The 27461-nt window shown below is 44.3% G+C and overlaps 1 protein-coding gene across 3 annotated transcripts in view; it reads left to right on the forward strand.

The window, feature by feature from the left end:
- LOC109885929 (A disintegrin and metalloproteinase with thrombospondin motifs 3) overlaps positions 1-27461 on the forward strand; it is a 151047-nt gene that overhangs the window by 66544 nt on the left and 57042 nt on the right. For 2 of the 3 annotated variants that reach the window (XM_031813113.1, XM_031813112.1), the window contains exons 5-6: positions 12127-12210; positions 15818-15974. In XM_031813113.1, the coding sequence (XP_031668973.1) occupies positions 12127-12210; positions 15818-15974 (241 nt within the window). The remainder of the gene's footprint in view (positions 1-12126; positions 12211-15817; positions 15975-27461) is intronic. The other variant, XM_031813111.1, reaches the window with a different exon arrangement.

The raw sequence follows: 27461 nt of genomic DNA on the forward strand, positions 1-27461 counted from the left end.
ACCCAACTAGAGGATCTGCTGCTGTTCAGCCCTGCTGGTCTGCTCTGCCAGGCCAGGCTGACACTAACACAGCATATTAAACAACTTCAGGCAACAATGAATGTCTGTTGAGGAGGCCTGCTGCTCTGTGGTCCATCTGTTGATGATTCCATAGCCTACTGTCTGTTGAGGAGGCCTGCTGCTCTGTGGTCCATCTGTTGATGATTCCATAGCCTACTGTCTGTTGAGGAGGCCTGCTGCTCTGTGGTCCATCTGTTGATGATTCCATAGCCTACTGTTGGTTGAGGAGGCCTGCTGCTCTGTGATCCATCTGTTGATGATTCCATAGCCTACTGTTGGTTGAGGAGGCCTGCTGCTCTGTGGTCCATCTGTTGATGATTCCACAGCCTACTGTCTGTTGAGGAGGCCTGCTGCTCTGTGGTCCATCTGTTGATGATTCCATAGCCTACTGTTGGTTGAGGAGGCCTGCTGCTCTGTGGTCCATCTGTTGATGATTCCATAGCCTACATATTTTACTTTTGACAAAACAACTTCCAGGCCTCCCGGATAGCGCAGTGGTCTAATCTCTGTGCCACCAGAGATTCTGGGTTCGAGTCCAGGCTCTGTCGCAGCCGGCCGCGACCGGGAGGCCCATGGGGCGGCGCACAATTGGCCCAGTGTCGTCCGGGTTAGGGAGGGTTTGGCCGGCAGGGAAATCCTTGTCTCATCGCGCACTAGCCACTCCTGTGGCGGTCCGGGCGCAGTGCACGCTGACCAGGTCGCCAGGTATAAGGTGTTTCCTCCGACACATTGGTGCGGCTGGCTTCCGGGTTGGATGGGTTGTGTTTTGGAGGACGCATGGCTCTCGAGAGCATGGCTCTTGACCTTCGCCTCTCCCGAGTCCGTACGGGAGTTGCAGCGATGAGACAAGGCTGTAACTACCAATTGGGGAGAAAAAAAGGGTTAAAAAAAGAAAAGATATACAACTTCCCTGGGTAGCTGAAACCTGCTGGGTAGCTGAAACCTGCTGGGTAGCTGCTGGGTAGCTGAAACCTGCTGGGTAGCTGCTGGGTAGCTGAAACCTGCTGGGTAGCTGCTGGGTAGCTGCTGGGTAGCTGAAACCTGCTGGGTAGCTGCTGGGTAGCTGCTGGGTAGCTGAAACCTGCTGGGTAGCTGCTGGGTAGCTGAAACCTGCTGGGTAGCTGCTGGGTAGCTGAAACCTGCTGGGTAGCTGAAACCTGCTGGGTAGCTGAAACCTGCTGGGTAGCTGCTGGGTAGCTGAAACCTGCTGGGTAGCTGAAACCTGCTGGGTAGCTGCTGGGTAGCTGCTGGGTAGCTGAAACCTGCTGGGTAGCTGAAACCTGCTGGGTAGCTGCTGGGTAGCTGCTGGGTAGCTGCTGGGTAGCTGAAACCTGCTGGGTAGCTGCTGGGTAGCTGCTGGGTAGCTGAAACCTGCTGGGTAGCTGAAACCTGCTGGGTAGCTGCTGGGTAGCTGCTGGGTAGCTGAAACCTGCTGGGTAGCTGAAACCTGCTGGGTAGCTGAAACCTGCTGGGTAGCTGGTAGCTGCTGGGTAGCTGAAACCTGCTGGGTAGTCGAAACCTGCTGGGTAGCTGAAAACTGCTGGGTAGCTGCTGGGTAGCTGCTGGGTAGCTGAAACCTTCTGGGTAGCTGCTGGGTAGCTGCTGGGTAGCCGAAACCTGCTGGGTAGCTGCTGGGTAGTCGAAAGCTGCTGGGTAGCTGCTGGGTAGCCGAAACCTGCTGGGTAGCTGCTGGGTAGCCGAAACCTGCTGGGTAGCCGAAACCTAAATCCACTGTGCTTCCGATTATAGTCACGGAATCACGGAATCCAAAACCAATGATAGATAGCTATGCCTACACCTTGATACTGAATACTGCATTGTTGGGAAAGAGCTTACAAGTAAGCATTTCACTGTACAGTCGTGGCCAAAAGTTTTGAGAATGACACAAATATTAATTTCCACAAAGTTTGCTGCTTCAGTGACTTTAGATATTTTTGTCAGATGTTACTATGGAATAATGAAGTATAATTACAAGCATTTCATAAGTGTCAAAGGCTTTTATTGACAATTACATGAAGTTGATGCAAAGAGTCAATATTTGTAGCGTTGACCCTTCTTTTTCAAGACCTCTGCAATCTGCCCTGGCATGCTGTAGATTAACTTCTGGGCCACATCCTGACTGATGACAGCCCATTCTTACATAATCAATGCTTGGAGTTTGTCGGAATTAGTGGGTTTTTGTTTGTCCACCCGCCTCTTGAGGATTGACCACAAGTTCTCAATGGGATTAAGGTCTGGGGAGTTTCCTGGCCATGGACCCAAAATATCGGTGTTTTATTCCCCAAGCCACTTAGTTATCACTTTTGCCTTATCGCAAGGTGCTCCATCATGCTGGAAAAGGCATTGTTCGTCACTGAACTGTTCCTGGATGGTTGGGAGAAGTTGCTCTCGGAGGATGTGTTGGTACCATTCTTTAGTCATGGCTGTGTTCTTAGGCAAAATTGTGAGTGAGCCCACTCCCTTGGCTGAGTTTCTACAAACAAGGTAAACACTGTAGCTCTTCTGGTTAAGCCACTGGCTTGCTGTGTCTGAAATAGCTCTACCCACCCAAATCCCACCAATCCTTCCCAGCCACCAGTACAGAATGTGGAGCTGGTACAGTACCAAAATCACCCGGGCCAAGGAACTGATTAAAGCACATCCTGCCTGGACCAAGCCATGCTAGGAGCCTGCAGAGCCTGCGAGGTGCCTACCAGGAACAAGCCATGCTAGGAGCCTGCAGAGTCTGTGAGGTGCCTGCCTGGACCAAGCCATGCTAGGAGCCTGCAGAGCCTGCGAGGTGCCTACCAGGAACAAGCCATGCTAGGAGCCTGCAGAGCCTGCGAGGTGCCTGCCTGGACCAAGCCATGCTAGGAGCCTGCAGGGCCTGCGAGGTGCCTACCAGGAACAAGCCATGCTAGGAGCCTGCAGAGCCTGCGAGGTGCCTACCAGGAACAAGCCATGCTAGGAGCCTGCAGAGCCTGCGAGGTGCCTACCAGGAACAAGCCATGCTAGGAGCCTGCAGAGCCTGTGAAGTGCCTACCAGGAACAAGCCATGCTAGGAGCCTGCAGAGCCCGTGAGGTGCCTGTCTGGACCAAGCCATGCTAGGAGCCCGTGAGGTGCCTTGCCTGGACCAAGCCATGCGAGGAGCCTGCAGAGCCTGTTAGGTGCCTGTCTGGACCAAGCCATGCTAGGAGCCTGTGAGGTGCCTGTCTGGACCAAGCCATGCTAGGAGCCTGTGAGGTGCCTGCCTGGACCAAGCCATGCTAGGAGCCTGCAGAGCCTGTTAGGTGCCTGTCTGGACCAAGCCATGCTAGGAGCCTGTGAGGTGCCTGTCTGGACCAAGCCATGCTAGGAGCCTGTGAGGTGCCTGCCTGGAACAAGCCATTCTAGGAGCCTGCAGAGCCCGTGAGGTGCCTGTCTGGACCAAGCCATGCTAGGAGCCCGTGAGGTGCCTTGCCTGGACCAAGCCATGCGAGGAGCCTGCAGAGCCTGTTAGGTGCCTGTCTGGACCAAGCCATGCTAGGAGCCTGTGAGGTGCCTGTCTGGACCAAGCCATGCTAGGAGCCTGTGAGGTGCCTGCCTGGACCAAGCCATGCTAGGAGCCTGCAGAGCCTGTTAGGTGCCTGTCTGGACCAAGCCATGCTAAGAGCCTGCAGAGCCTGTGAGGTGCCTGCCTGGAACAAGTCATGCTAGGAGCCTGTGAGGTGCCTGCCTGAGCACAATGGCTGTGTTGTTAGAGAAAACCCACGAGGGTTTTGTCCATGTTGATGTTTTGCTGTACACAAGACAGGCAGGTAGGGAGAGATATACAGTACCATTCAAAAGTTTGGACACCTACTCATTCAAGGGTTTTTCTTTATTTTTACTATTTTCTATATTTTAGTGAAGACATCAAAACTATGAAATAACCCATGGAATCATGTAGTAACCAAAAAAGTGTTAAACAAATCAAAATCTATTTCAGATTTGAAATTCTTCAAAGTAGCCACCCTTTACTATTACTTGCATAATATTGGCATTCTCTCAACCAGCTTCACCTGGAATGCTTTTCCAACAGTCTTGAAGGAGTTCCCACATATGCTGAGCACTTGCTGGCTGATTTTACTTCCCTCTACGGCCCAACTCATCCCAAACCGTTTCAATTGGCTTGAAGTTGGGTGTTTGTGGAGGCCAGGTCATCTGATGCAGCACTCCATCACTTTCCTTCTTTCCGTCAAGTAGCCCTTACACAGCCTGGAGGTGTTGGGTCATTGAAAAACAAATGATAGTCCCACTAAGTGCAAACCAGATGGGATGGCGTATTGCTGCAGAATGCTGTGGTAGCCATGTTGGTTAAGTGTGCCTTGAATTCTAAATAAATCACTGACAGTGTCACCTGCAAAGCACCCAGACACACTCACACGTCCTCCTCTATGCTTCACGGTGGGAACAACACATGCGGAGATCATCCATTCACCTTATCTGCGTCTCACAAAGACACGTTGGTTGGAACCAAAAATCTCGAATTTGGACTTTCATGTGTTTAACACTTTTTTGGTTACTACATGATTCCATATGTGTTAGTTCATAGTTTTGATGTGTTCACTATTATTCTACAATGTATAAAATAGTAAAAATAAAGAAAAACCTTTAAATGAGTAGGTGTTCTTAATCTTTTGACTGGTACGGTATGTCCCTCCAGCTATCTTACAGCTGCTGTGCTCATTGCTGTGAGCCAGCTGGACAGAAACAATCCCATTCTGAATGAGGCTCTGTGTGTAGTGAGGTCAGCTGAGCAGAGGCAGAGCAGCCATTGGCTGTTTGGGATGCATTCCAAATGGAACCCTATTTGACCTATTAGCTTTATAATGCAGTACTTTTTGACCAATTGAGTAGTACACTATGTAGGGAATAGGGTGTCACTTGGTTTGGTACCTCCCTTTTTTAAAATATAAATCAAATAAACAAGACTGGATATATTTAAAGACTGTATGCAGGAGATTTAAACTGCATCAGTAGTATGTATATTCAGTAGGTACTACAGTATTCCTACATTAGTCTGACACAAGTTTATTGAAACGACATTGAATAACATTTATGATGTTTAGAGTATGTTCCACTATGGCTGGAAAAGGCTGTGGCTATTTCTGATGTTTGTCCTCATTGTTCAACCAACAGCTGCTCAGTTTTAACGTCCAGCATCAACCCGACGTGTATTTATTGTTTATTTGTTCATTGTCGGAACTAGAAGCAACAAGCATTTCGCTGCACTCGCACTAACATCTGCTAACCATGTGTATGTGACAAATAACATTTGATTTGATTTGATTTATACAGGTCAGCATTCAACTCAGTATGGAGATCTGAGTACATTACATCACACAAAGTCAAGGGGAATCTGGGGTCATCTTGCCTTTACTTTACCTATACAGTGTTTCATTAAATAGCTGATGTACTGTTCTGGAAGTGAATGAATAAGGCTGTTTGGTTGATGTGTAGCCTAGTCTACGTTCCTTTGTTGTGTAAATGTTGGATTGTTGCCAAGTTCCAGTCTTGCGTCAGTTACACAGTCCTGTATATGTTTATACTGTGGTGTTTTAAACAGTGTGTGCTGTCCTGCCTATTGACATTTAGCTTATCATTTATCTAGTGTGTTAGACATCTCTTCCCCTCTTAATTCAGCGGTATGTGTTCACAGATAGAAGGCTGATAGATGGTTGATGTGTCCTTGGGGAGAGGGTGAACATCACGTCTTGTTTTGGAGAACTTGGTGTAGACTGTCCCCCAGCTGGGTTTATTTACATCCACGTCATAGTTACAGAGAGAGAGACAAGCAAAACAAAAATGCTTCCTAATTTCGGTTCTGTAATGTGTAAGGAGCATCACCGTACTTAGTGACCTGAGAGGCGGCATGTGCAGCGCTCGCCTTTATCACTGTGACTGTTTATGACTTACTGGGATAATGACATCATCGACAGGCAGGCCATCCCAGGGCCTTCCTCGGCTGTGTTTAAAGCATCACTCGAAAGCAACGTGCATCAGCTCAGACCTCCAGTATTCTGGTAAACAGGAGAGAGACTGTCACTAACACAAATAAATCAATATGGCCGACCTTCGCTCTGCTGGGAGGAGACCATTTGACCTAACTCACCATGGTCTAGTGGTGTTGAGACATAACTGGTCTAGTGTTGTTGAGATATATCTGGTCTAGTGTTGTTGAGATATATCTGGTCTAGTGTTGTTGAGATATATCTGGTCTAGTGTTGTTGAGACATATCTGGTCTAGTGTTGCTGAGACATATCTGGTCTAGTGTTGCTGAGACATATCTGGTCTAGTGTTGTTGAGACATATCTGGTCTAGTGTTGTTGAGACACATCTGGTCTTGTGTTGTTGAGACATATCTGGTCTAGTGTTGTTGAGACATATCTGGTCTAGTGTTGTTGAGACATATCTGGTCTTGTGTTGTTGAGACATATCTGGTCTAGTGTTGTTGAGACATATCTGGTCTAGTGTTGTTGAGATATATCTGGGCGTTTGTGTGTGTTGAAACATTTCCGGGCTTGTGTGTGTGTGTTTATGAAACATATCTCTGTGTGTGTGTATTTTGAAACATGTGGGTGTGTGTGTTTGTGATGGTTTCTGCACACTATTGTTAAATGATGCTTTGAAGGTAACTTTGAACAGGCATAAAACTGGAAGACAATAACATCTATCTTCCATGTTTGTTGTGGTCAATATCCTATATAATGTCCTTATTATTATATTATTTAATATTATTCTTATTATTCTTATTATATTCTTATTATTCTTATTATATTCTTATTATTACTATTATTATTATTATAATCTTATTTTATTCTTATTCTTATTTTATTCTTATTCTTATTTTATTCTTATTCTTATTTTCGTATTATTATTATTATTTATTATATTATTATTTTATTATTATTATTATTTTATTATTATTATTATTATTATTATTATTATTATTGTTATTATTATTGTTAATATTTTTTGTATTATTATTCACAAAAACTGTCTAGTAACCGCAGCCAGTACATCAAGTTCATGTTTGGGCAGACATACAAAGTTCAAAACAAACCAACCATAGAAGACTGATTGTGTGTATAGCTTACATATATATTTTCTAGGACAACAGGTTAAAGAGTCACCTGTGAGAAGATAAAAAGAATTAGAAAGGTTGTTTTTCTGACGTGTAACTCAATGAACCCTGTGTCTCCTGGTCCCTACTGGTCTCCAGTCAGCTGACTCGGCATGTTGATAATCAGGATCCATAACCAAGCGGGACTGTTCCTGTTCTAAGACTTCTATATGTAGCTATGGAAACAGAACCAAGCGGGACTGTTCCTGTTCTAAGACTTCTGTATGTAGCTATGGAAACAGAAACAAGATTCCAAATCCCTCCACCCATCCCTGGTTCTTTTCCTCAAACCCGCATTCAGCAAACCACAAATGGAAGCTGTTGATTGGCTATATAGGACCCTGGAGGGCGTGTTGACACGTAGTGGATGGTTTGATGAGGATTAAACATGCTCGGATGGAAATGTTACTCAGTCTGCGTCACAAATGGCTCCGTATTCCGTAGTGAACTATGTTTGACCAGAGCCTTATGGGTTGAGTAAACCTGGGGGGGAGGGGGGGGGGGGGAGTCAACTTAAAATGGTCTGTTTGCTCAACTTGTCTCATATGTTCATTAAACTATAAATTATTATTTGGGCATCTTAACTAAAAAGTGCATCTGGTTATAAGCACAGTGCTTTTAATATACAATGTTTTCAATGTAGTTATTTGACACACATTTACATAGTGCATGTTCATTTATATAAAAGTCCTCACCTGGGATTTGAACTCACAACCTCTTGGTTTACATCGTTCCAATCTTCCTGCTAAACCACCATGTCTGCCTGTTATCAATTAATCTGACTATCCTCTCGTCATTGATTTACTGTGTTGCAGTCATCATTCCAGAGCATCATTATGGGGCCGTGTTGCACCAGCATGACAAGCACTCACTGTGGACAGCAGAATCCCATTACCAGCCAGCCACCCACTGTGGATAGCAGCATTCCATTACCAGCCAGCCACTCACTGTGGACAGCAGCATCCCATTACCAGCCACCCACTGTGGATAGCAGCATCCCATTACCACCCACCCACTGTGGATAGCAGCATCCCATTACCAGCCACCCACTGTGGATAGCAGCATCCCATTACCAGCCACCCACTGTGGATAGCAGCATCCCATTACCACCCACCCACTGTGGACAGCAGCATCCCATTACCAGCCACCTACTGTGGATAGCAGCATCCCATTACCAGCCACCCACTGTGGACAGCAGCATCCCATTACCACCCACCCACTGTGGACAGCAGCATCCCATTACCACCCACCCATTGTGGATAGCAGAATCCCATTACCACCCACCCACTGTGGACAGCAGCATCCCATTACCAGCCAGCCACTGTGAACAGCAGCATCCCATTACCACCCACCCACTGTGGACAGCAGCATCCCATTACCAGCCACACACTGTGGATAGCAGCATCCCATTACCACCCACCCATTGTGGATAGCAGCATCCCATTACCAGCCACCCACTGTGGATAGCAGCATCCCATTACCACCCACCTACTGTGGACAGCAGCATCCCATTACCAGCCACCCACTGTGGATAGCAGCATCCCATTACCAGCCACCCACTGTGGATAGCAGCATCCCATTACCACCCACCCACTGTGGATAGCAGCATCCCATTACCACCCACCCACTGTGGACAGCAGCATCCCATTACCAGCCACCCACTGTGGACAGCAGCATCCCATTACCAGCCACCCACTGTGGATAGCAGCATCCCATTACCAGCCACCCACTGTGGATAGCAGCATCTCATTACCAGCCACACACTGTGGATAGCAGCATCCCATTACCAGCCACCCACTGTGGACAGCAGCATCCCATTACCAGCCAGCCACTGTGGACAGCAGCATCCCATTACCAGCCACCCACCCACTGTGGACAGCAGCATCCCATTACCACCCACCCACTGTGGACAGTAGCATCCCATTACCACCCACCCACTGTGGACAGCAGCATCCCATTACCACCCACCCACTGTGGACAGCAGCATCCCATTACCAGCCACCCACTGTGGATAGCAGCATCCCATTACCAGCCACCCACTGTGGATAGCAGCATCCCATTACCACCCACCCATTGTGGATAGCAGCATCCCATTACCACCCACACACTGTGGACAGCAGCATCCCATTACCAGCCACCCATTCCATGTATGCAAAACCAAACCATCAGAGAGCAGACACACACACACACACACACACACACATTCTCTCTGTAGAGGGGATTGCTTCCACTCCTGTGCTGTCGAGTGGAAGCACATTGGTGTGAACTATTGAGCCAAGTGGATCAGTGTTCAGTAGGAGTGTTTGTCCTGTCGGGTTCTATGTCAGATTATTACAGGTTATTGTTCAGCAGGAGTGTTTGTCGTGTCAGGTTCTATGTCAGATTATTACAGGTTATTGTTCAGAAGGAGTGTTTGTCCTGTCAGGTTCTATGTCAGATTATTACAGGTTATTGTTCAGTGGGAGTGTTTGTCCTGTCAGGTTCTATGTCAGATTATTACAGATTATTGTTCAGTGGGAGTGTTTGTCCTGTCAGGTTCTATGTCAGATTATTACAGGTTATTGTTCAGAAGGAGTGTTTGTCCTGTCAGGTTCTATGTCAGATTATTACAGGTTATTGTTCAGTGGGAGTGTTTGTCCTGTCAGGTTCTATGTCAGATTATTACAGGTTATTGTTCATAAGGAGTGCTTGTCCTGTCAGGTTCTATGTCAGATTATTACAGGTTATTGTTCAGTGGGAGTGTTTGTCCTGTCAGGTTCTATGTCAGATTATTACAGGTTATTGTTCAGTGGGAGTGTTTGTCCTGTCAGGTTCTATGTCAGATTATTACAGGTTATTGTTCAGTGGGAGTGTTTGTCCTGTCAGGTTCTATGTCAGATTATTACAGGTTATTGTTCAGTGGGAGTGTTTGTCCTGTCAGGTTCTATGTCAGATTATTACAGGTTATTGTTCAGTGGGAGTGTTTGTCCTGTCAGGTTCTATGTCAGATTATTACAGGTTATTGTTCAGTGGGAGTGTTTGTCCTGTCAGGTTCTATGTCAGATTATTACAGGTTATTGTTCAGTGGGAGTGTTTGTCCTGTCAGGTTCTATGTCAGATTATTACAGGTTATTGTTCAGTGGGAGTGTTTGTCCTGTCAGGTTCTATGTCAGATTATTACAGATTATTGTTCAGTGGGAGTGTTTGTCCTGTCAGGTTCTATGTCAGATTATTACAGGTTATTGTTCAGTGGGAGTGTTTGTCCTGTCAGGTTCTATGTCAGATTATTACAGGTTATTGTTCAGTGGGAGTGTTTGTCCTGTCAGGTTCTATGTCAGATTATTACAGGTTATTGTTCAGTGGGAGTGTTTGTCCTGTCAGGTTCTATGTCAGATTATTACAGGTTATTGTTCAGAAGGAGTGTTTGTCCTGTCAGGTTCTATGTCAGATTATTACAGGTTATTGTTCAGTGGGAGTGTTTGTCCTGTCAGGTTCTATGTCAGATTATTACAGGTTATTGTTCAGTGGGAGTGTTTGTCCTGTCAGGTTCTATGTCAGATTATTACAGGTTATTGTTCAGTGGGAGTGTTTGTCCTGTCAGGTTCTATGTCAGATTATTACAGGTTATTGTTCAGTGGGAGTGTTTGTCCTGTCAGGTTCTATGTCAGATTATTACAGGTTATTGTTCAGTGGGAGTGTTTGTCCTGTCAGGTTCTATGTCAGATTATTACAGGTTATTGTTCAGTGGGAGTGTTTGTCCTGTCAGGTTCTATGTCAGATTATTACAGGTTATTGTTCAGAAGGAGTGTTTTATCTGGCTTATCCTTCTGGGGGGGTCAGTCCTGGCTGCATTATCCTCCTGGAGGGTCAGTCCTGGCTGCCTTATCCTTCTGGAGGGTCAGTCCTGGCTGCCTTATCCTTCTGGAGAGGCAGTCCTGGCTGCCTTATCCTCTGGAGGGGCAGTCCTGGCTGCCTTATCCTTCTGGGGGGTCAGTCCTGGCTGCCTTATCCTTCTGGGGGGTCAGTCCTGGCTGCCTTATCCTTCTGGGGGGGGTCAGTCCTGGCTGCCTTATCCTTCTGGAGGGTCAGTCCTGGCTGCCTTATCCTTCTGGAGAGGCAGTCCTGGCTGCCTTATCCTCTGGAGGGGCAGTCCTGGCTGCCGTATCCTTCTGGAGGGGCAGTCCTGGCTGGCTGGCTGTCTTATCCTTCTGGAGGGGCAGTCCTGGCTGGCTGCCTTATCCTTCTGGAGGGGCAGTCCTGGCTGGCTGCTGTATCCTTCTGGAGGGGCAGTCCTGGCTGGCTGGCTGCCTTATCCTTCTGGAGGGCCGGCCCTGGCTGGCTGCCTTATCCTTCTGGAGGGGCAGTCCTGGCTGGCTGGCTGCCTTAACCTCCTGGAGGGGCAGTCCTGGCTGGCTGGCTGCCTTATCCTTCTGGAGGGGCAGCTGGCTGGCTGGCTGGCTGGCTGGCTGCCTTATCCTTCTGAAAGCTAAACAAACGACCAGCTGTGTTTTTGCCAGATGTGACGTGATGTGTACTCTTTGATGTACGCCTGTGTACTATGAGCTATCATCAAATCGCGTATTAAGAAGCACACTATGAGAGGATGAATCTAGCATCAGAAGCAATCTCATATGGGACCATGTCCCAAATGGAACCCTATTCCCTATATAGTGTACTACTTTTGACCAGGGCACTTGATTGTTACCATTGGCGTGACAATGACCATAAGAGTTTGCATGACAGCACAAACAGATATGAGACCAGGCTATAGACTCCTTCACCCCTTAGTGGCTGTGGGGTGGAGCGAACCATGCACCACATTCCTAAGGTCTGTCCAATCTACCAACTCAGCGGAGGGCCTACTCACCCTCAACTCAGCAGGACCCGAAGCAATGGCTTGGCTAAAGGAATTCACTAAATAAATAAATTGATGTTGTTTATCTCTCTGGCTGCTTCCCTTAGGTTGATGAGATCTACCACGATGAGTCCTTGGGAACCAACATCAACATTGTCCTCGTCCGCATGATCATGGTCGGGTACAGACAGGTAAGACTTCTCATCTTCCTGATCATGGTCGGGTACAGACAGGTAAGACTTCTCATCTTCCTGATCATGGTCGGGTACAGACAGGTAAGACTTCTCATCTTCCTGATCATGGTCAGGTACAGACAGGTAAGACTTCTCATCTTCCTGATCACTGTCGGGTACACAGGTAAGACTTCTCATCTTCCTGATCACTGTCAGGTACAGACTGGTAAGAGTTCTCATCTTCCTGATCACTGTCAGGTACAGACTGGTAAGACTTCTCATCTTCCTGATCACTGTCAGGTACAGACAGGTAAGACTTCTCATCTTCCTGATCACTGTCAGGTACAGACAGGTAAGACTTCTCATCTTCCTGATCACGGTCAGGTACAGACAGGTAAGACTTCTCATCTTCCTGATCACGGTCAGGTACAGACAGGTAAGACTTCTCATCTTCCTGATCACGGTCAGGTACAGACAGGTAAGACTTCTCATCTTCCTGATCACTGTCAGGTACAGACAGGTAAGAGTTCTCATCTTCCTGATCACTGTCAGGTACAGACAGGTAAGACTTCTCATCTTCCTGATCACGGTCAGGTACAGACAGGTAAGACTTCTCATCTTCCTGATCACGGTCAGGTACAGACAGGTAAGACTTCTCATCTTCCTGATCACGGTCAGGTACAGACAGGTAAGACTTCTCATCTTCCTGATCACGGTCAGGTACAAACAGGTAATACTTCTCATCTTCCTGATCACGGTCAGGTACAGACAGGTAAGAGTTTATATTACACCCGTCGCTGGTTCTGTCTCTCTCGTCTCGTTCTCTCTGTCTCTCTCGTCTCGTTCTCTCTGTCTCTCTCGTCTCGTTCTCTCTGTCTCTCTCATCTCCTTCTCTCTGTCTCTCTCGTCTCGTTCTCTCTGTCTCTTTCGTCTCCTTCTCTCTGTCACTCTCATCTTCTTCTCTCCGTCTCTCTCGTCTCGTTCTCTCTGTCTCTCTCACTGTCTCTTTCTCTCTCTCTCCAGGGGCGATAATGGGTGGCCATTGGAAATCAACTAATTGTGTCACAAATAGTGTTGAAATTGGCTTAAACTAGGATGCATTGTATTGAATAACTGTTTCAACTGTTAATTTGTATTTGCCCTAATTTATTCAAATCAATCCATTTGAAATGATCCATCTTGATCCATACAGTGCCTTGCGAAAGTATTCGGCCCCCTTGAACTTTGCGACCTTTTGCCACATTTCAGGCTTCAAACATAAAGATATAAAACTGTATTTTTTTGTGAAGAATCAACAACAAGTGGGACACAATCATGAAGTGGAACAACATTTATTGGATATTTCAAACTTTTTTAACAAATCAAAAACTGAAAAATTGGGCGTGCAAAATTATTCAGCCCCTTTACTTTCAGTGCAGTAAACTCTCTCCAGAAGTTCAGTGAGGATCTCTGAATGATCCAATGTTGACCTAAATGACTAATGATGATAAATACAATCCACCTGTGTGTAATCAAGTCTCCGTATAAATGCACCTGCACTGTGATAGTCTCAGAGGTCCGTTAAAAGCGCAGAGAGCATCATGAAGAACAAGAAACACACCAGGCAGGTCCGAGATACTGTTGTGAAGAAGTTTAAAGCCGGATTTGGATACAAAAAGATTTCCCAAGCTTTAAACATCCCAAGGAGCACTGTGCAAGCGATAATATTGAAATGGAAGGAGTATCAGACCACTGCAAATCTACCAAGACCTGTCCGTCCCTCTAAACTTTCAGCTCATACAAGGAGAAGACTGATCAGAGATGATCAGAGATGCATGATCACTCTGGATGAACTGCAGAGATCTGCAGAGATCTACAGCTGAGGTGGGAGACTCTGTCCACAGGACAACAATCAGTCATATATTGCACAAATCTGGCCTTTATGGAAGAGTGGCAAGAAGAAGGCCATTTCTTAAAGATATCCTTAAAAAGTGTTGTTTAAAGTTTGCCACAAGCCACCTGGGAGACACACCAAACATGTGGAAGAAGGTGCTCTGGTCAGATGAAACCAAAATTGAACTTTTTGGCAACAATGCAAAACGTTATGTTTGGCGTAAAAGCAACACAGCTCATCACCCTGAACACACCATCCCCACTGTCAAACATGGTGGTGGCAGCATCATGGTTTGGGCCTGCTTTTCTTCAGCAGGGACAGGGAAGATGGTTAAAATTGATGGGAAGATGGATGGAGCCAAATACAGGACCATTCTGGAAGAAAACCTGATGGAGTCTGCAAAAGACCTGAGACTGGGACGGAGGTTTGTCTTCCAACAAGACAATGATCCAAAACATAAAGCAAAATCTACAATGGAATGGTTCAAAAATAAACATATCCAGGTGTTAGAATGGCCAAGTCAAAGTCCAGACCTGAATCCAATCGAGAATCTGTGGAAAGAACTGAAAACTGCTGTTCACAAATGCTCTCCATCCAACCTCACTGAGCTCGAGCTGTTTTGCAAGGAGGAATGGGAAACAATTTCAGTCTCTTGATGTGCAAAACTGATAGAGACACACCCCAAGCGACTTACAGCTGTAATCACAGTAAAAGGTGGCGCTACAAAGTATTAACTTAAGGGGGCTGAATAATTTTGCACGTCCAATTTTTCAGTTTTTGATTTGTTAAAAAAGTTTGAAATATCCAATAAATGTTGTTCCACTTCATGATTGTGTCCCACTTGTTGTTGATTCTTCACAAAAAAATACAGTTTTATATCTATATGTTTGAAGCCTGAAATGTGGCAAAAGGTCGCAAAGTTCAAGGGGGCCGAATACTTTCGCAAGGCACTGTAAATATATTCTCCTCAAGCACAAGAACACTCTCCAGGCGGTTGCTGTAAAAACAATAAATATGCCTCCCAAATGGTAGTCTTTCCCTATATAGTGTACTACCTTTCCCTATATAGTGTACTACCTTTCCCTATATAGTGTACTACCTTTCCCTATATAGTGTACTACCTTTCCCTATATAGTGTACTACCTTTCCCTATATAGTGTACTACCTTTCCCTATATAGTGTACTACCTTTCCCTATATAGTGTACTACCTTTCCCTATATAGTGTACTACCTTTCCCTATATAGTGTACTACCTTTCCCTATATAGTGTACTACCTTTCCCTATATAGTGTACTACCTTTCCCTATATAGTGTACTACCTTTCCCTATATAGTGTACTACTTTTGACCAGGGATGGTAGTACACCCTAGGTACAATAACTAATAATAACATTATGTTTTAGTCATTGAGCAGATACTCTTATCCAGGGCAACTAAAAATCAGTGCTTTCAACTCAAGTAGCTAAAACAAGCATGCTGATCCCGATCATTGCAGGTAAAACCATTTTGAAGTAGTCATCTATGTGCTGAATGAGCGCTAATATGAGTAATAATGATGATTAAACACTGTGAGACGATCCTATTCAGCAGGTATGGTAGGCTGTTAGTCTGAGGGCCTGCTGTTTGGGGTATCAACTCCTTGTCGCTCATTGGCATAAATAGGACAGCAATGGAGTTGGCAAGAGCACAAACAGATCTGGGATCAGGCTCGTAGATTGTTTCTGAAATGAGAACGGTATTCTTCTTTCCTCAGTCCATCAGCCTGATCGAGCGTGGGAACCCGTCCCGTAGCCTGGAGCAGGTGTGTCGCTGGGCCAACACGCAGCAGCGCCGGGACCCCGATCATGCTGAGTACCATGACCATGCCATCTTCCTCACAAGGCAAGATTTTGGTCCCGCAGGTATGCAAGGTACTGTATTTCTCTCGATCGAAGACCTGTGCAGACTGATACGACAGATATCTCCTTCCATTCACAAGGGTTGGCTCCTTTCAAGGCTAGCTCAGGTAAGGTCTCTGGAAACTTGACAGAGTTGGGGTCAGTTTCAATTCCAAGTCCATTCCGGAAGTAAACTGAAATTCCAATTCCGGATTGGAATTTCAGTTTTCTCCCTTATTGCTTTTCAATTGGAATTGGATTGTCAGTTTACTTCCGGAATTCTTTGAATAGTGATGGACTGGACCTCAACCATGCTCGGAACTTACAGGGAAGCAGGCAGCTGCTGCTGTGGTCCAGAAATGAATTCCATCCCAAGTGGCACCCTATTCCCTATATAGTGCACTACTTGTGACCAGAACCCAATGGGCCCTGGCCAAAAGTAGTACATAAAGGAAACAGGGAGCCATTTTGTGATGCTGACATGGTCCTGAGCATGTCTACATCTGCCAGTGGTGACCTCACATAACACTGAGTACATCATTGAGTATTTTCCAACCCTTTGCTGACTGACTGGGCATTGGTGCCAACCTATGTTTCCAAAAATACCATCAGATCTACAAAATTATGGTTTCTGGCATGTAGGGAAAAAACATGAAAATGCTCAGAAATGGTTTGATTTTTCCTTTTCCCAGTATTTATAGTTTCCAGGAAGTCTGTAAGTAACTTATAATTTAAACATAAATAGGAAATGTCCTCTCTGTGTTGTTTTACATAATTACAACTCATCTAAGATCATCTTTACTTACATCATCACGGTTTGAATCAATGTGTACTGAAGTCTTCCCACTCGTGTCTATTTGTAAGACAAGTTAATGAAGAATAGACATGTTGACTTTAATACACAAAGACTTGAAATCGTCTAAAGACAAAGAATGTAAGTCCTACAGCAGCTATGTTCTCTCTCTGAGTGACCTCTAGAGGGAACCCTTCAGGTTCAAGGTTAAAAGTGTTCAAAAATTATCTCGAAGGTATATTTCTTAGGTTTTGTTATAAAATGTACACATCCACATTACATGACAGTATATATTTTAGAACAAGATCTGTACAGATGTTTTCTGCATCACAACACGACCACAAGCACAACACAATTTCTTGAGACTTTTTTTTTCACTGCAACGCAAAGGCTTTGAGAAACAAACCTCTTGCTACCTTCTTCTGAAGTTCACTGTCACATATTGACTTTGGTTTAACTTTGAAGCACATGTCATGTTTAAAAAGAGAGTCAGAAACACTTCAAACGTTACCGTAGCAGCCAGCGATGTTATGGCCATAACAGGTCCATCTCTAAGGCACCGTGGGATGGGTTGGGACTGGCCTCTTCAACTATGGCCATAACAGGCCCATCTCTAAGGCACCGTGGGATGGGTTGGGACTGGCCTCTTCAACTATGGCCATAACAGGCCCATCTCTAAGGCACCGTGGGATGGGTTGGGACTGGCCTCTTCAACTATGGCCATAACAGGCCCATCTCTAAGGCACCGTGGGATGGGTTGGGACTGGCCTCTTCAACTATGGCCATAACAGGCCCATCTCTAAGGCACCGTGGGATGGGTTGGGACTGGCCTCTTCAACTATGGCCATAACAGGCCCATCTCTAAGGCACCGTGGGATGGGTTGGGACTGGCCTCTTCAACTAGGGCCATAACAGGCCCATCTCTAAGGCACCGTGGGATGGGTTGGGACTGGCCTCTTCAACTATGGCCATAACAGGCCCATCTCTAAGGCACCGTGGGATGGGTTGGGACTGGCCTCTTCAACTATGGCCATAACAGGCCCATCTCTAAGGCACCGTGGGATGGGTTGGGACTGGCCTCTTCAACTATGGCCATAACAGGCCCATCTCTAAGGCACCGTGGGATGGGTTGGGACTGGCCTCTTCAACTATGGCCATAACAGGCCCATCTCTAAGGCACCGTGGGATGGGTTGGGACTGGCCTCTTCAACTATGGCCATAACAGGCCCATCTCTAAGGCACCGTGGGATGGGTTGGGACTGGCCTCTTCAACTAGGGCCATAACAGGCCCATCTCTAAGGCACCGTGGGATGGGTTGGGACTGGCCTCTTCAACTATGGCCATAACAGGCCCATCTCTAAGGCACCGTGGGATGGGTTGGGACTGGCCTCTTCAACTATGGCCATAACAGGCCCATCTCTAAGGCACCGTGGGATGGGTTGGGACTGGCCTCTTCAACTATGGCCATAACAGGCCCATCTCTAAGGCACCGTGGGATGGGTTGGGACTGGCCTCTTCAACTATGGCCATAACAGGCCCATCTCTAAGGCACCGTGGGATGGGTTGGGACTGGCCTCTTCAACTATGGCCATAACAGGCCCATCTCTAAGGCACCGTGGGATGGGTTGGGACTGGCCTCTTCAACTAGGGAACAACCTTCCAGGCTTAGGGGTAAACATCACACTCTGTTGCCATAGTTTTCTGATGGCTTGGAGGATTTTACACCCAAATACAGACCGCGGGACCTGAGAGGAAACTCCGATTTATAACGAGTCAGCAACAATAAATACATGGAAACGGTCCAGAATCTATGTAACACTTTATTTTAAACTTTAATATCTTAAATCTTAACATCTCAATGCAATTCTGATGAGATTAATGAGGGAAAAAAATCGTTAACTAAATCTGAAGATTTAGTTATTGAATGTATGTGATTGTCACTGTAGCAGTAACCACTGACAGGTATGTTGAATGTATGTGATTGTCACTGTAGCAGTAACCACTGACAGGTATGTTGAATGTATGTGATTGTCCTCTCACTGTAGCAGTAACCACTGACAGGTATGTTGAATGTATGTGATTGTCCTCTCACTGTAGCAGTAACTACTGACAGGTATGTTGAATGTATGTGATTGTCACTGTAGCAGTAACCACTGACAGGTATGTTGAATGTATGTGATTGTCCTCTCACTGTAGCAGTAACCACTGACAGGTATGTTGAATGTATGTGATTGTCACTGTAGCAGTAACCACTGACAGGTATGTTGAATGTATGTGATTGTCACTGTAGCAGTAACCACTGACAGGTATGTTGAATGTATGTGATTGTCACTGTAGCAGTAACCACTGACAGGTATGTTGAATGTATGTGATTGTCACTGTAGCAGTAACCACTGACAGGTATGTTGAATGTATGTGATTGTCCTCTCACTGTAGCAGTAACCACTGACAGGTATGTTGAATGTATGTGATTGTCACTGTAGCAGTAACCACTGACAGGTATGTTGAATGTATGTGATTGTCACTGTAGCAGTAACCACTGACAGGTATGTTGAATGTATGTGATTGTCACTGTAGCAGTAACTACTGACAGGTATGTTGAATGTATGTGATTGTCCTCTCACTGTAGCAGTAACCACTGACAGGTATGTTGAATGTATGTGATTGTCACTGTAGCAGTAACCACTGACAGGTATGTTGAATGTATGTGATTGTCCTCTCACTGTAGCAGTAACCACTGACAGGTATGTTGAATGTATGTGATTGTCACTGTAGCAGTAACTACTGACAGGTATGTTGAATGTATGTGATTGTCACTGTAGCAGTAACTACTGACAGGTATGTTGAATGTATGTGATTGTCCTCTCACTGTAGCAGTAACCACTGACAGGTATGTTGAATGTATGTGATTGTCACTGTAGCAGTAACCACTGACAGGTATGTTGAATGTATGTGATTGTCCTCTCACTGTAGCAGTAACCACTGACAGGTATGTTGAATGTATGTGATTGTCACTGTAGCAGTAACTACTGACAGGTATGTTGAATGTATGTGATTGTCACTGTAGCAGTAACTACTGACAGGTATGTTGAATGTATGTGATTGTCCTCTCACTGTAGCAGTAACCACTGACAGGTATGTTGAATGTATGTGATTGTCACTGTAGCAGTAACCACTGACAGGTATGTTGAATGTATGTGATTGTCCTCTCACTGTAGCAGTAACCACTGACAGGTATGTTGAATGTATGTGATTGTCACTGTAGCAGTAACTACTGACAGGTATGTTGAATGTATGTGATTGTCACTGTAGCAGTAACCACTGACAGGTATGTTGAATGTATGTGATTGTCCTCTCACTGTAGCAGTAACCACTGACAGGTATGTTGAATGTATGTGATTGTCACTGTAGCAGTAACCACTGACAGGTATGTTGAATGTATGTGATTGTCACTGTAGCAGTAACCACTGACAGGTATGTTGAATGTATGTGATTGTCACTGTAGCAGTAACCACTGACAGGTATGTTGAATGTATGTGATTGTCACTGTAGCAGTAACCACTGACAGGTATGTTGAATGTATGTGATTGTCCTCTCACTGTAGCAGTAACCACTGACAGGTATGTTGAATGTATGTGATTGTCCTCTCACTGTAGCAGTAACCACTGACAGGTATGTTGAATGTATGTGATTGTCACTGTAGCAGTAACCACTGACAGGTATGTTGAATGTATGTGATTGTCACTGTAGCAGTAACCACTGACAGGTATGTTGAATGTATGTGATTGTCACTGTAGCAGTAACCACTGACAGGTATGTTGAATGTATGTGATTGTCACTGTAGCAGTAACCACTGACAGGTATGTTGAATGTATGTGATTGTCACTGTAGCAGTAACCACTGACAGGTATGTTGAATGTATGTGATTGTCCTCTCACTGTAGCAGTAACCACTGACAGGTATGTTGAATGTATGTGATTGTCACTGTAGCAGTAACCACTGACAGGTATGTTGAATGTATGTGATTGTCCTCTCACTGTAGCAGTAACCACTGACAGGTATGTTGAATGTATGTGATTGTCACTGTAGCAGTAACCACTGACAGGTATGTTGAATGTATGTGATTGTCACTGTAGCAGTAACTACTGACAGGTATGTTGAATGTATGTGATTGTCACTGTAGCAGTAACCACTGACAGGTATGTTGAATGTATGTGATTGTCACTGTAGCAGTAACCACTGACAGGTATGTTGAATGTATGTGATTGTCCTCTCACTGTAGCAGTAACCACTGACAGGTATGTTGAATGTATGTGATTGTCACTGTAGCAGTAACCACTGACAGGTATGTTGAATGTATGTGATTGTCACTGTAGCAGTAACCACTGACAGGTATGTTGAATGTATGTGATTGTCCTCTCACTGTAGCAGTAACCACTGACAGGTATGTTGAATGTATGTGATTGTCACTGTAGCAGTAACCACTGACAGGTATGTTGAATGTATGTGATTGTCACTGTAGCAGTAACCACTGACAGGTATGTTGAATGTATGTGATTGTCCTCTCACTGTAGCAGTAACCACTGACAGGTATGTTGAATGTATGTGATTGTCACTGTAGCAGTAACCACTGACAGGTATGTTGAATGTATGTGATTGTCACTGTAGCAGTAACTACTGACAGGTATGTTGAATGTATGTGATTGTCACTGTAGCAGTAACCACTGACAGGTATGTTGAATGTATGTGATTGTCACTGTAGCAGTAACCACTGACAGGTATGTTGAATGTATGTGATTGTCACTGTAGCAGTAACCACTGACAGGTATGTTGAATGTATGTGATTGTCCTCTCACTGTAGCAGTAACTACTGACAGGTATGTTGAATGTATGTGATTGTCACTGTAGCAGTAACCACTGACAGGTATGTTGAATGTATGTGATTGTCACTGTAGCAGTAACCACTGACAGGTATGTTGAATGTATGTGATTGTCCTCTCACTGTAGCAGTAACCACTGACAGGTATGTTGAATGTATGTGATTGTCACTGTAGCAGTAACCACTGACAGGTATGTTGAATGTATGTGATTGTCCTCTCACTGTAGCAGTAACTACTGACAGGTATGTTGAATGTATGTGATTGTCACTGTAGCAGTAACCACTGACAGGTATGTTGAATGTATGTGATTGTCACTGTAGCAGTAACCACTGACAGGTATGTTGAATGTATGTTATTGTCACTGTAGCAGTAACCACTGACAGGTATGTTGAATGTATGTGATTGTCCTCTCACTGTAGCAGTAACCACTGACAGGTATGTTGAATGTATGTGATTGTCACTGTAGCAGTAACCACTGACAGGTATGTTGAATGTATGTGATTGTCCTCTCACTGTAGCAGTAACTACTGACAGGTATGTTGAATGTATGTGATTGTCACTGTAGCAGTAACCACTGACAGGTATGTTGAATGTATGTGATTGTCCTCTCACTGTAGCAGTAACTACTGACAGGTATGTTGAATGTATGTGATTGTCACTGTAGCAGTAACCACTGACAGGTATGTTGAATGTATGTGATTGTCACTGTAGCAGTAACCACTGACAGGTATGTTGAATGTATGTGATTGTCCTCTCACTGTAGCAGTAACCACTGACAGGTATGTTGAATGTATGTGATTGTCACTGTAGCAGTAACCACTGACAGGTATGTTGAATGTATGTGATTGTCCTCTCACTGTAGCAGTAACTACTGACAGGTATGTTGAATGTATGTGATTGTCACTGTAGCAGTAACCACTGACAGGTATGTTGAATGTATGTGATTGTCACTGTAGCAGTAACTACTGACAGGTATGTTGAATGTATGTGATTGTCACTGTAGCAGTAACTACTGACAGGTATGTTGAATGTATGTGATTGTCACTGTAGCAGTAACCACTGACAGGTATGTTGAATGTATGTGATTGTCCTCTCACTGTAGCAGTAACCACTGACAGGTATGTTGAATGTATGTGATTGTCCTCTCACTGTAGCAGTAACTACTGACAGGTATGTTGAATGTATGTGATTGTCCTCTCACTGTAGCAGTAACTACTGACAGGTATGTTGAATGTATGTGATTGTCACTGTAGCAGTAACCACTGACAGGTATGTTGAATGTATGTGATTGTCCTCTCACTGTAGCAGTAACCACTGACAGGTATGTTGAATGTATGTGATTGTCCTCTCACTGTAGCAGTAACTACTGACAGGTATGTTGAATGTATGTGATTGTCCTCTCACTGTAGCAGTAACTACTGACAGGTATGTTGAATGTATGTGATTGTCACTGTAGCAGTAACCACTGACAGGTATGTTGAATGTATGTGATTGTCACTGTAGCAGTAACCACTGACAGGTATGTTGAATGTATGTGATTGTCACTGTAGCAGTAACTACTGACAGGTATGTTGAATGTATGTGATTGTCACTGTAGCAGTAACCACTGACAGGTATGTTGAATGTATGTGATTGTCACTGTAGCAGTAACCACTGACAGGTATGTTGAATGTATGTGATTGTCACTGTAGCAGTAACTACTGACAGGTATGTTGAATGTATGTGATTGTCCTCTCACTGTAGCAGTAACCACTGACAGGTATGTTGAATGTATGTGATTGTCACTGTAGCAGTAACCACTGACAGGTATGTTGAATGTATGTGATTGTCACTGTAGCAGTAACCACTGACAGGTATGTTGAATGTATGTGATTGTCCTCTCACTGTAGCAGTAACCACTGACAGGTATGTTGAATGTATGTGATTGTCCTCTCACTGTAGCAGTAACTACTGACAGGTATGTTGAATGTATGTGATTGTCACTGTAGCAGTAACCACTGACAGGTATGTTGAATGTATGTGATTGTCACTGTAGCAGTAACTACTGACAGGTATGTTGAATGTATGTGATTGTCACTGTAGCAGTAACTACTAACAGGTATGTTGAATGTATGTGATTGTCACTGTAGCAGTAACCACTGACAGGAATGTTGAGGGATTTATCTATAGGATCTGTGTCATTTATGATACTATATACTGTATCTCTTGAGTGGCACAGCGGTCTAAGGCACTGCATCTCAGTGCTTAAGGCGTCACTACAGACACCCTGGTTCGAATCCAAGGCTGTATCAAAACCGGCTGTGATTGGGCGGCGCACAATTGGCCCAGCGCCGTCCGGGTTTGGCCGGTCTGGGCCGTCATTGTAAATAAGAATTTGTTCTTAACTGACTTGCCTCAATTAAATAAATACAAATATCTAAACTACTGACTCATGTCATCCTCTCATATCATTAATGGAATATATAGGTGTAATTTATACTGAACAAAAAAATATAAACACAACATGTAAAGTTTTGGACCCATGTTTCATGAGCTGAAATAAAAGATCCCAGATATGTTCCATACGCGTGAAAAAAAGCATTTCTCCATTGACAAGATAATCCATCCACCTGACAGGTGTGGCATATCAAGAAGCTGATAAAACAGCATGATCATTACAAAGGTGCATCTTGTGCTGGGGACAATAAAAGGCCACTCTGTAACACAATGTAGGAGCGTACAATTGGCATGCTGACTGCAGGAATGTCCACCAGAGCTGTTGCCAGAGAACGTAATGTTAATTTCTCTACCATAAGCCGCCTCCAATGTCGTTTTAGAGATTTATGTCCAACCGGCCTCACAACCGCAGAGCAGCCCAGGACCTCCACATATCCGGCTTCTTCACCTGTGGGATTGTCTGAAACCGAATAATTTCTGCACAAACTGTCAGAAACCGTCTCAGTGAAGCTCAACTGCGTCCTCACCAGGGTCTTGACCTGATTGCAGTGGTCAAAAGCTCACCTTTAATGGCCACTGGCACGTTGGAGAAGTGTGCTCTTCACGGATGAATCCCGGTTTCAACTATACAGGGCAGATGGTAGACAGTATGTATGGCATCGTGTGGGCGAGCGGTTTGCTGATGTCAACGTTATGAACAGAGTGCCCCATGGTGGCGATGGGGTTATGGTATAGGCAGGCAGGCATAAGCTACGGACAATGAACACAATTGCATTTTATCGATTGCAATTTGAATGCACAGAGATACCGTGAGGAGATCCTGAGGCCCATTGTCGTGCTATTTATCCGCCACCATCACCTCATGTTTCAGCATGATAATGCAGAGCCCCATGACGCAAGGATCTGTAAACAATTCCTGGAAGCTGAAAATGTCCTAGTTCTTCTCTGGCCTGCATACTCACCAGACATGTCACCCATTGAGCATGTTTGGAATGCTCTGGATCAATGTGTACGACAGCGTGTTCCAGTTCCCGCCAATATCCAGCAACTTTGCACATCCATTGAAGAGGAGTGGGACAACATTCCACAGCCCACAATCAACAGCCTGATCAACTCTATGTGTAGGAGATGTATCTGTATTCCCAGTCATGTGAAATCCATAGATTAGGGCCTAATTTATTTCCAACGACAGATTTCCTTATATGAACAGTAACCCAGTAAAACTTTGAAATTGTTGCATGTTGCGTTTACATTTTTGTTCAGTGTATAACTATAACTACTGTACCATAGCTACTATAACATAGCTACTGTACCATAGCTACTGTACCATAGCTACTATAACATAGCTACTGTACCATAGCTACTATACCATAGCTACTATAACATAGCTACTATAACATAGCTACTGTACCATAGCTACTATAACATAGCTACTATAACATAGCTACTATAACATAGCTACTGTACCATAGCTACTATAACATAGCTACTATAACATAGCTACTGTACCATAGCTACTATACCATAGCTACTATAACATAGCTACTGTACCATAGCTACTATAACATAGCTACTATAACATAGCTACTATACCATAGCTACTATAACATAGCTACTGTACCATAGCTACTATAACATAGCTACTGTACCATAGCTACTATAACATAGCTACTGTACCATAGCTACTGTACCATAGCTACTATAACATAGCTACTGTACCATAGCTACTATACCATAGCTACTATACCATAGCTACTATAACATAGCTACTGTACCATAGCTACTATACCATAGCTACTATAACATAGCTACTATAACATAGCTACTGTACCATAGCTACTATACCATAGCTACTGTACCATAGCTACTATACCATAGCTACTGTACCATAGCTACTGTTCTATAGCTACTGCACTATAGCTACTATACCATAGCTACTATAACATAGCTACGGTACCATAGCTACTGCACTATAGCTACTATACCATAGCTACTATAACATAGCTACTGTACCATAGCTACTGCACTATAGCTACTATACCATAGCTACTATAACATAGCTACTGTACCATAGCTACTATAACATAGCTACTGTACCATAGCTACTGTACCATAGCTACTGCACTATAGCTACTGTACCATATCTACTATAACATAGCTACTGTACCATAGCTACTGTACTATAGCTACTATACCATAGCTACTATAACATAGCTACTGTACCATAGCTACTGTACCATAGCTACTGCACTATAGCTACTGTACCATAGCTACTATAACATAGCTACTGTACCATAGCTACTATAACATAGCTACTGTACCATAGCTACTGCACTATAGCTACTGTACCATAGCTACTGCACTATAGCTACTATACCATAGCTACTATAACATAGCTACTGTACCATAGCTACTGCACTATAGCTACTGTACCATAGCTACTGTACCTACTGCAACTTTTTCTCATACTCTTCCATGCCAAGCTCACCATGTCTTTTTCATGTGAATGTATATAGTCTCCATTCTCTTGAATATCTTTTATCTGTCTTCAGATAAAGGGCTCCATTGCTTTCCTGTTGTGCCATTTTGCTTGCAGCATTTAAATAGATGATGAGCGACTCAACTATTATGGAAGAAGAAACACCATCCATCATTCTAACTAAGTAGAACTAAGTCTAACTAAACCATTCTAACTAAGTAGAACTAAGTCTAACTAAGCCATTCTAACTAAGTAGAACTAAGTCTAACTAAGCCATTCTAACTAAGCCAGTCTAACTAAGTAGAACTAAATCTAACTAAGCCAGTCTAACTAAGCCTAACTAAGCCAGTCTAACTAAGTAGAACTAAGTCTAACTAAGCCATTCTAACTAAGCCAGTCTAACTAAGCCAGTTTAACTAAGCCATTCTAACTAAGTAGAACTAAGTCTAACTAAGCCAGTCTAACTAAGCCATTCTAACTAAGCCAGTTTAACTAAGCCATTCTAACTAAGTAGAACTAAGTCTAACTAAGCCATTCTAACTAAGCCAGTCTAACTAAGCCATTCTAACTAAGCCAGTTTAACTAAGCCATTCTAACTAAGCCAGTCTAACTAAGCCATTCTAACTAAGCCAGTCTAACTAAGCCAGTTTAACTAAGCCATTCTAACTAAGCCATTCTAACTAAGCCAGTTTAACTAAGCCAGTTTAACTAAGCCATTCTAACTAAGTCTAACTAAGTCTAATTAAGCCAGTCTAACTAAGCCAGTCTAACTAAGCCAGACTAACTAAGCCAGTTTAACTAAGCCATTCTAACTAAGCCAGTTTAACTAAGCCATTCTAACTAAGCCAGTTTAACTAAGCCATTCTAACTAAGACAGTAGAACTAAGTCTAACTAAGCCAGTCTAACTAAGACAGTCTAACTAAGACAGTAT

This window comes from Oncorhynchus kisutch, unplaced genomic scaffold (assembly GCF_002021735.2).
Source record: "Oncorhynchus kisutch isolate 150728-3 unplaced genomic scaffold, Okis_V2 Okis04b-Okis11a_hom, whole genome shotgun sequence".
In the NCBI taxonomy this organism is placed as follows: domain Eukaryota; kingdom Metazoa; phylum Chordata; class Actinopteri; order Salmoniformes; family Salmonidae; genus Oncorhynchus; species Oncorhynchus kisutch.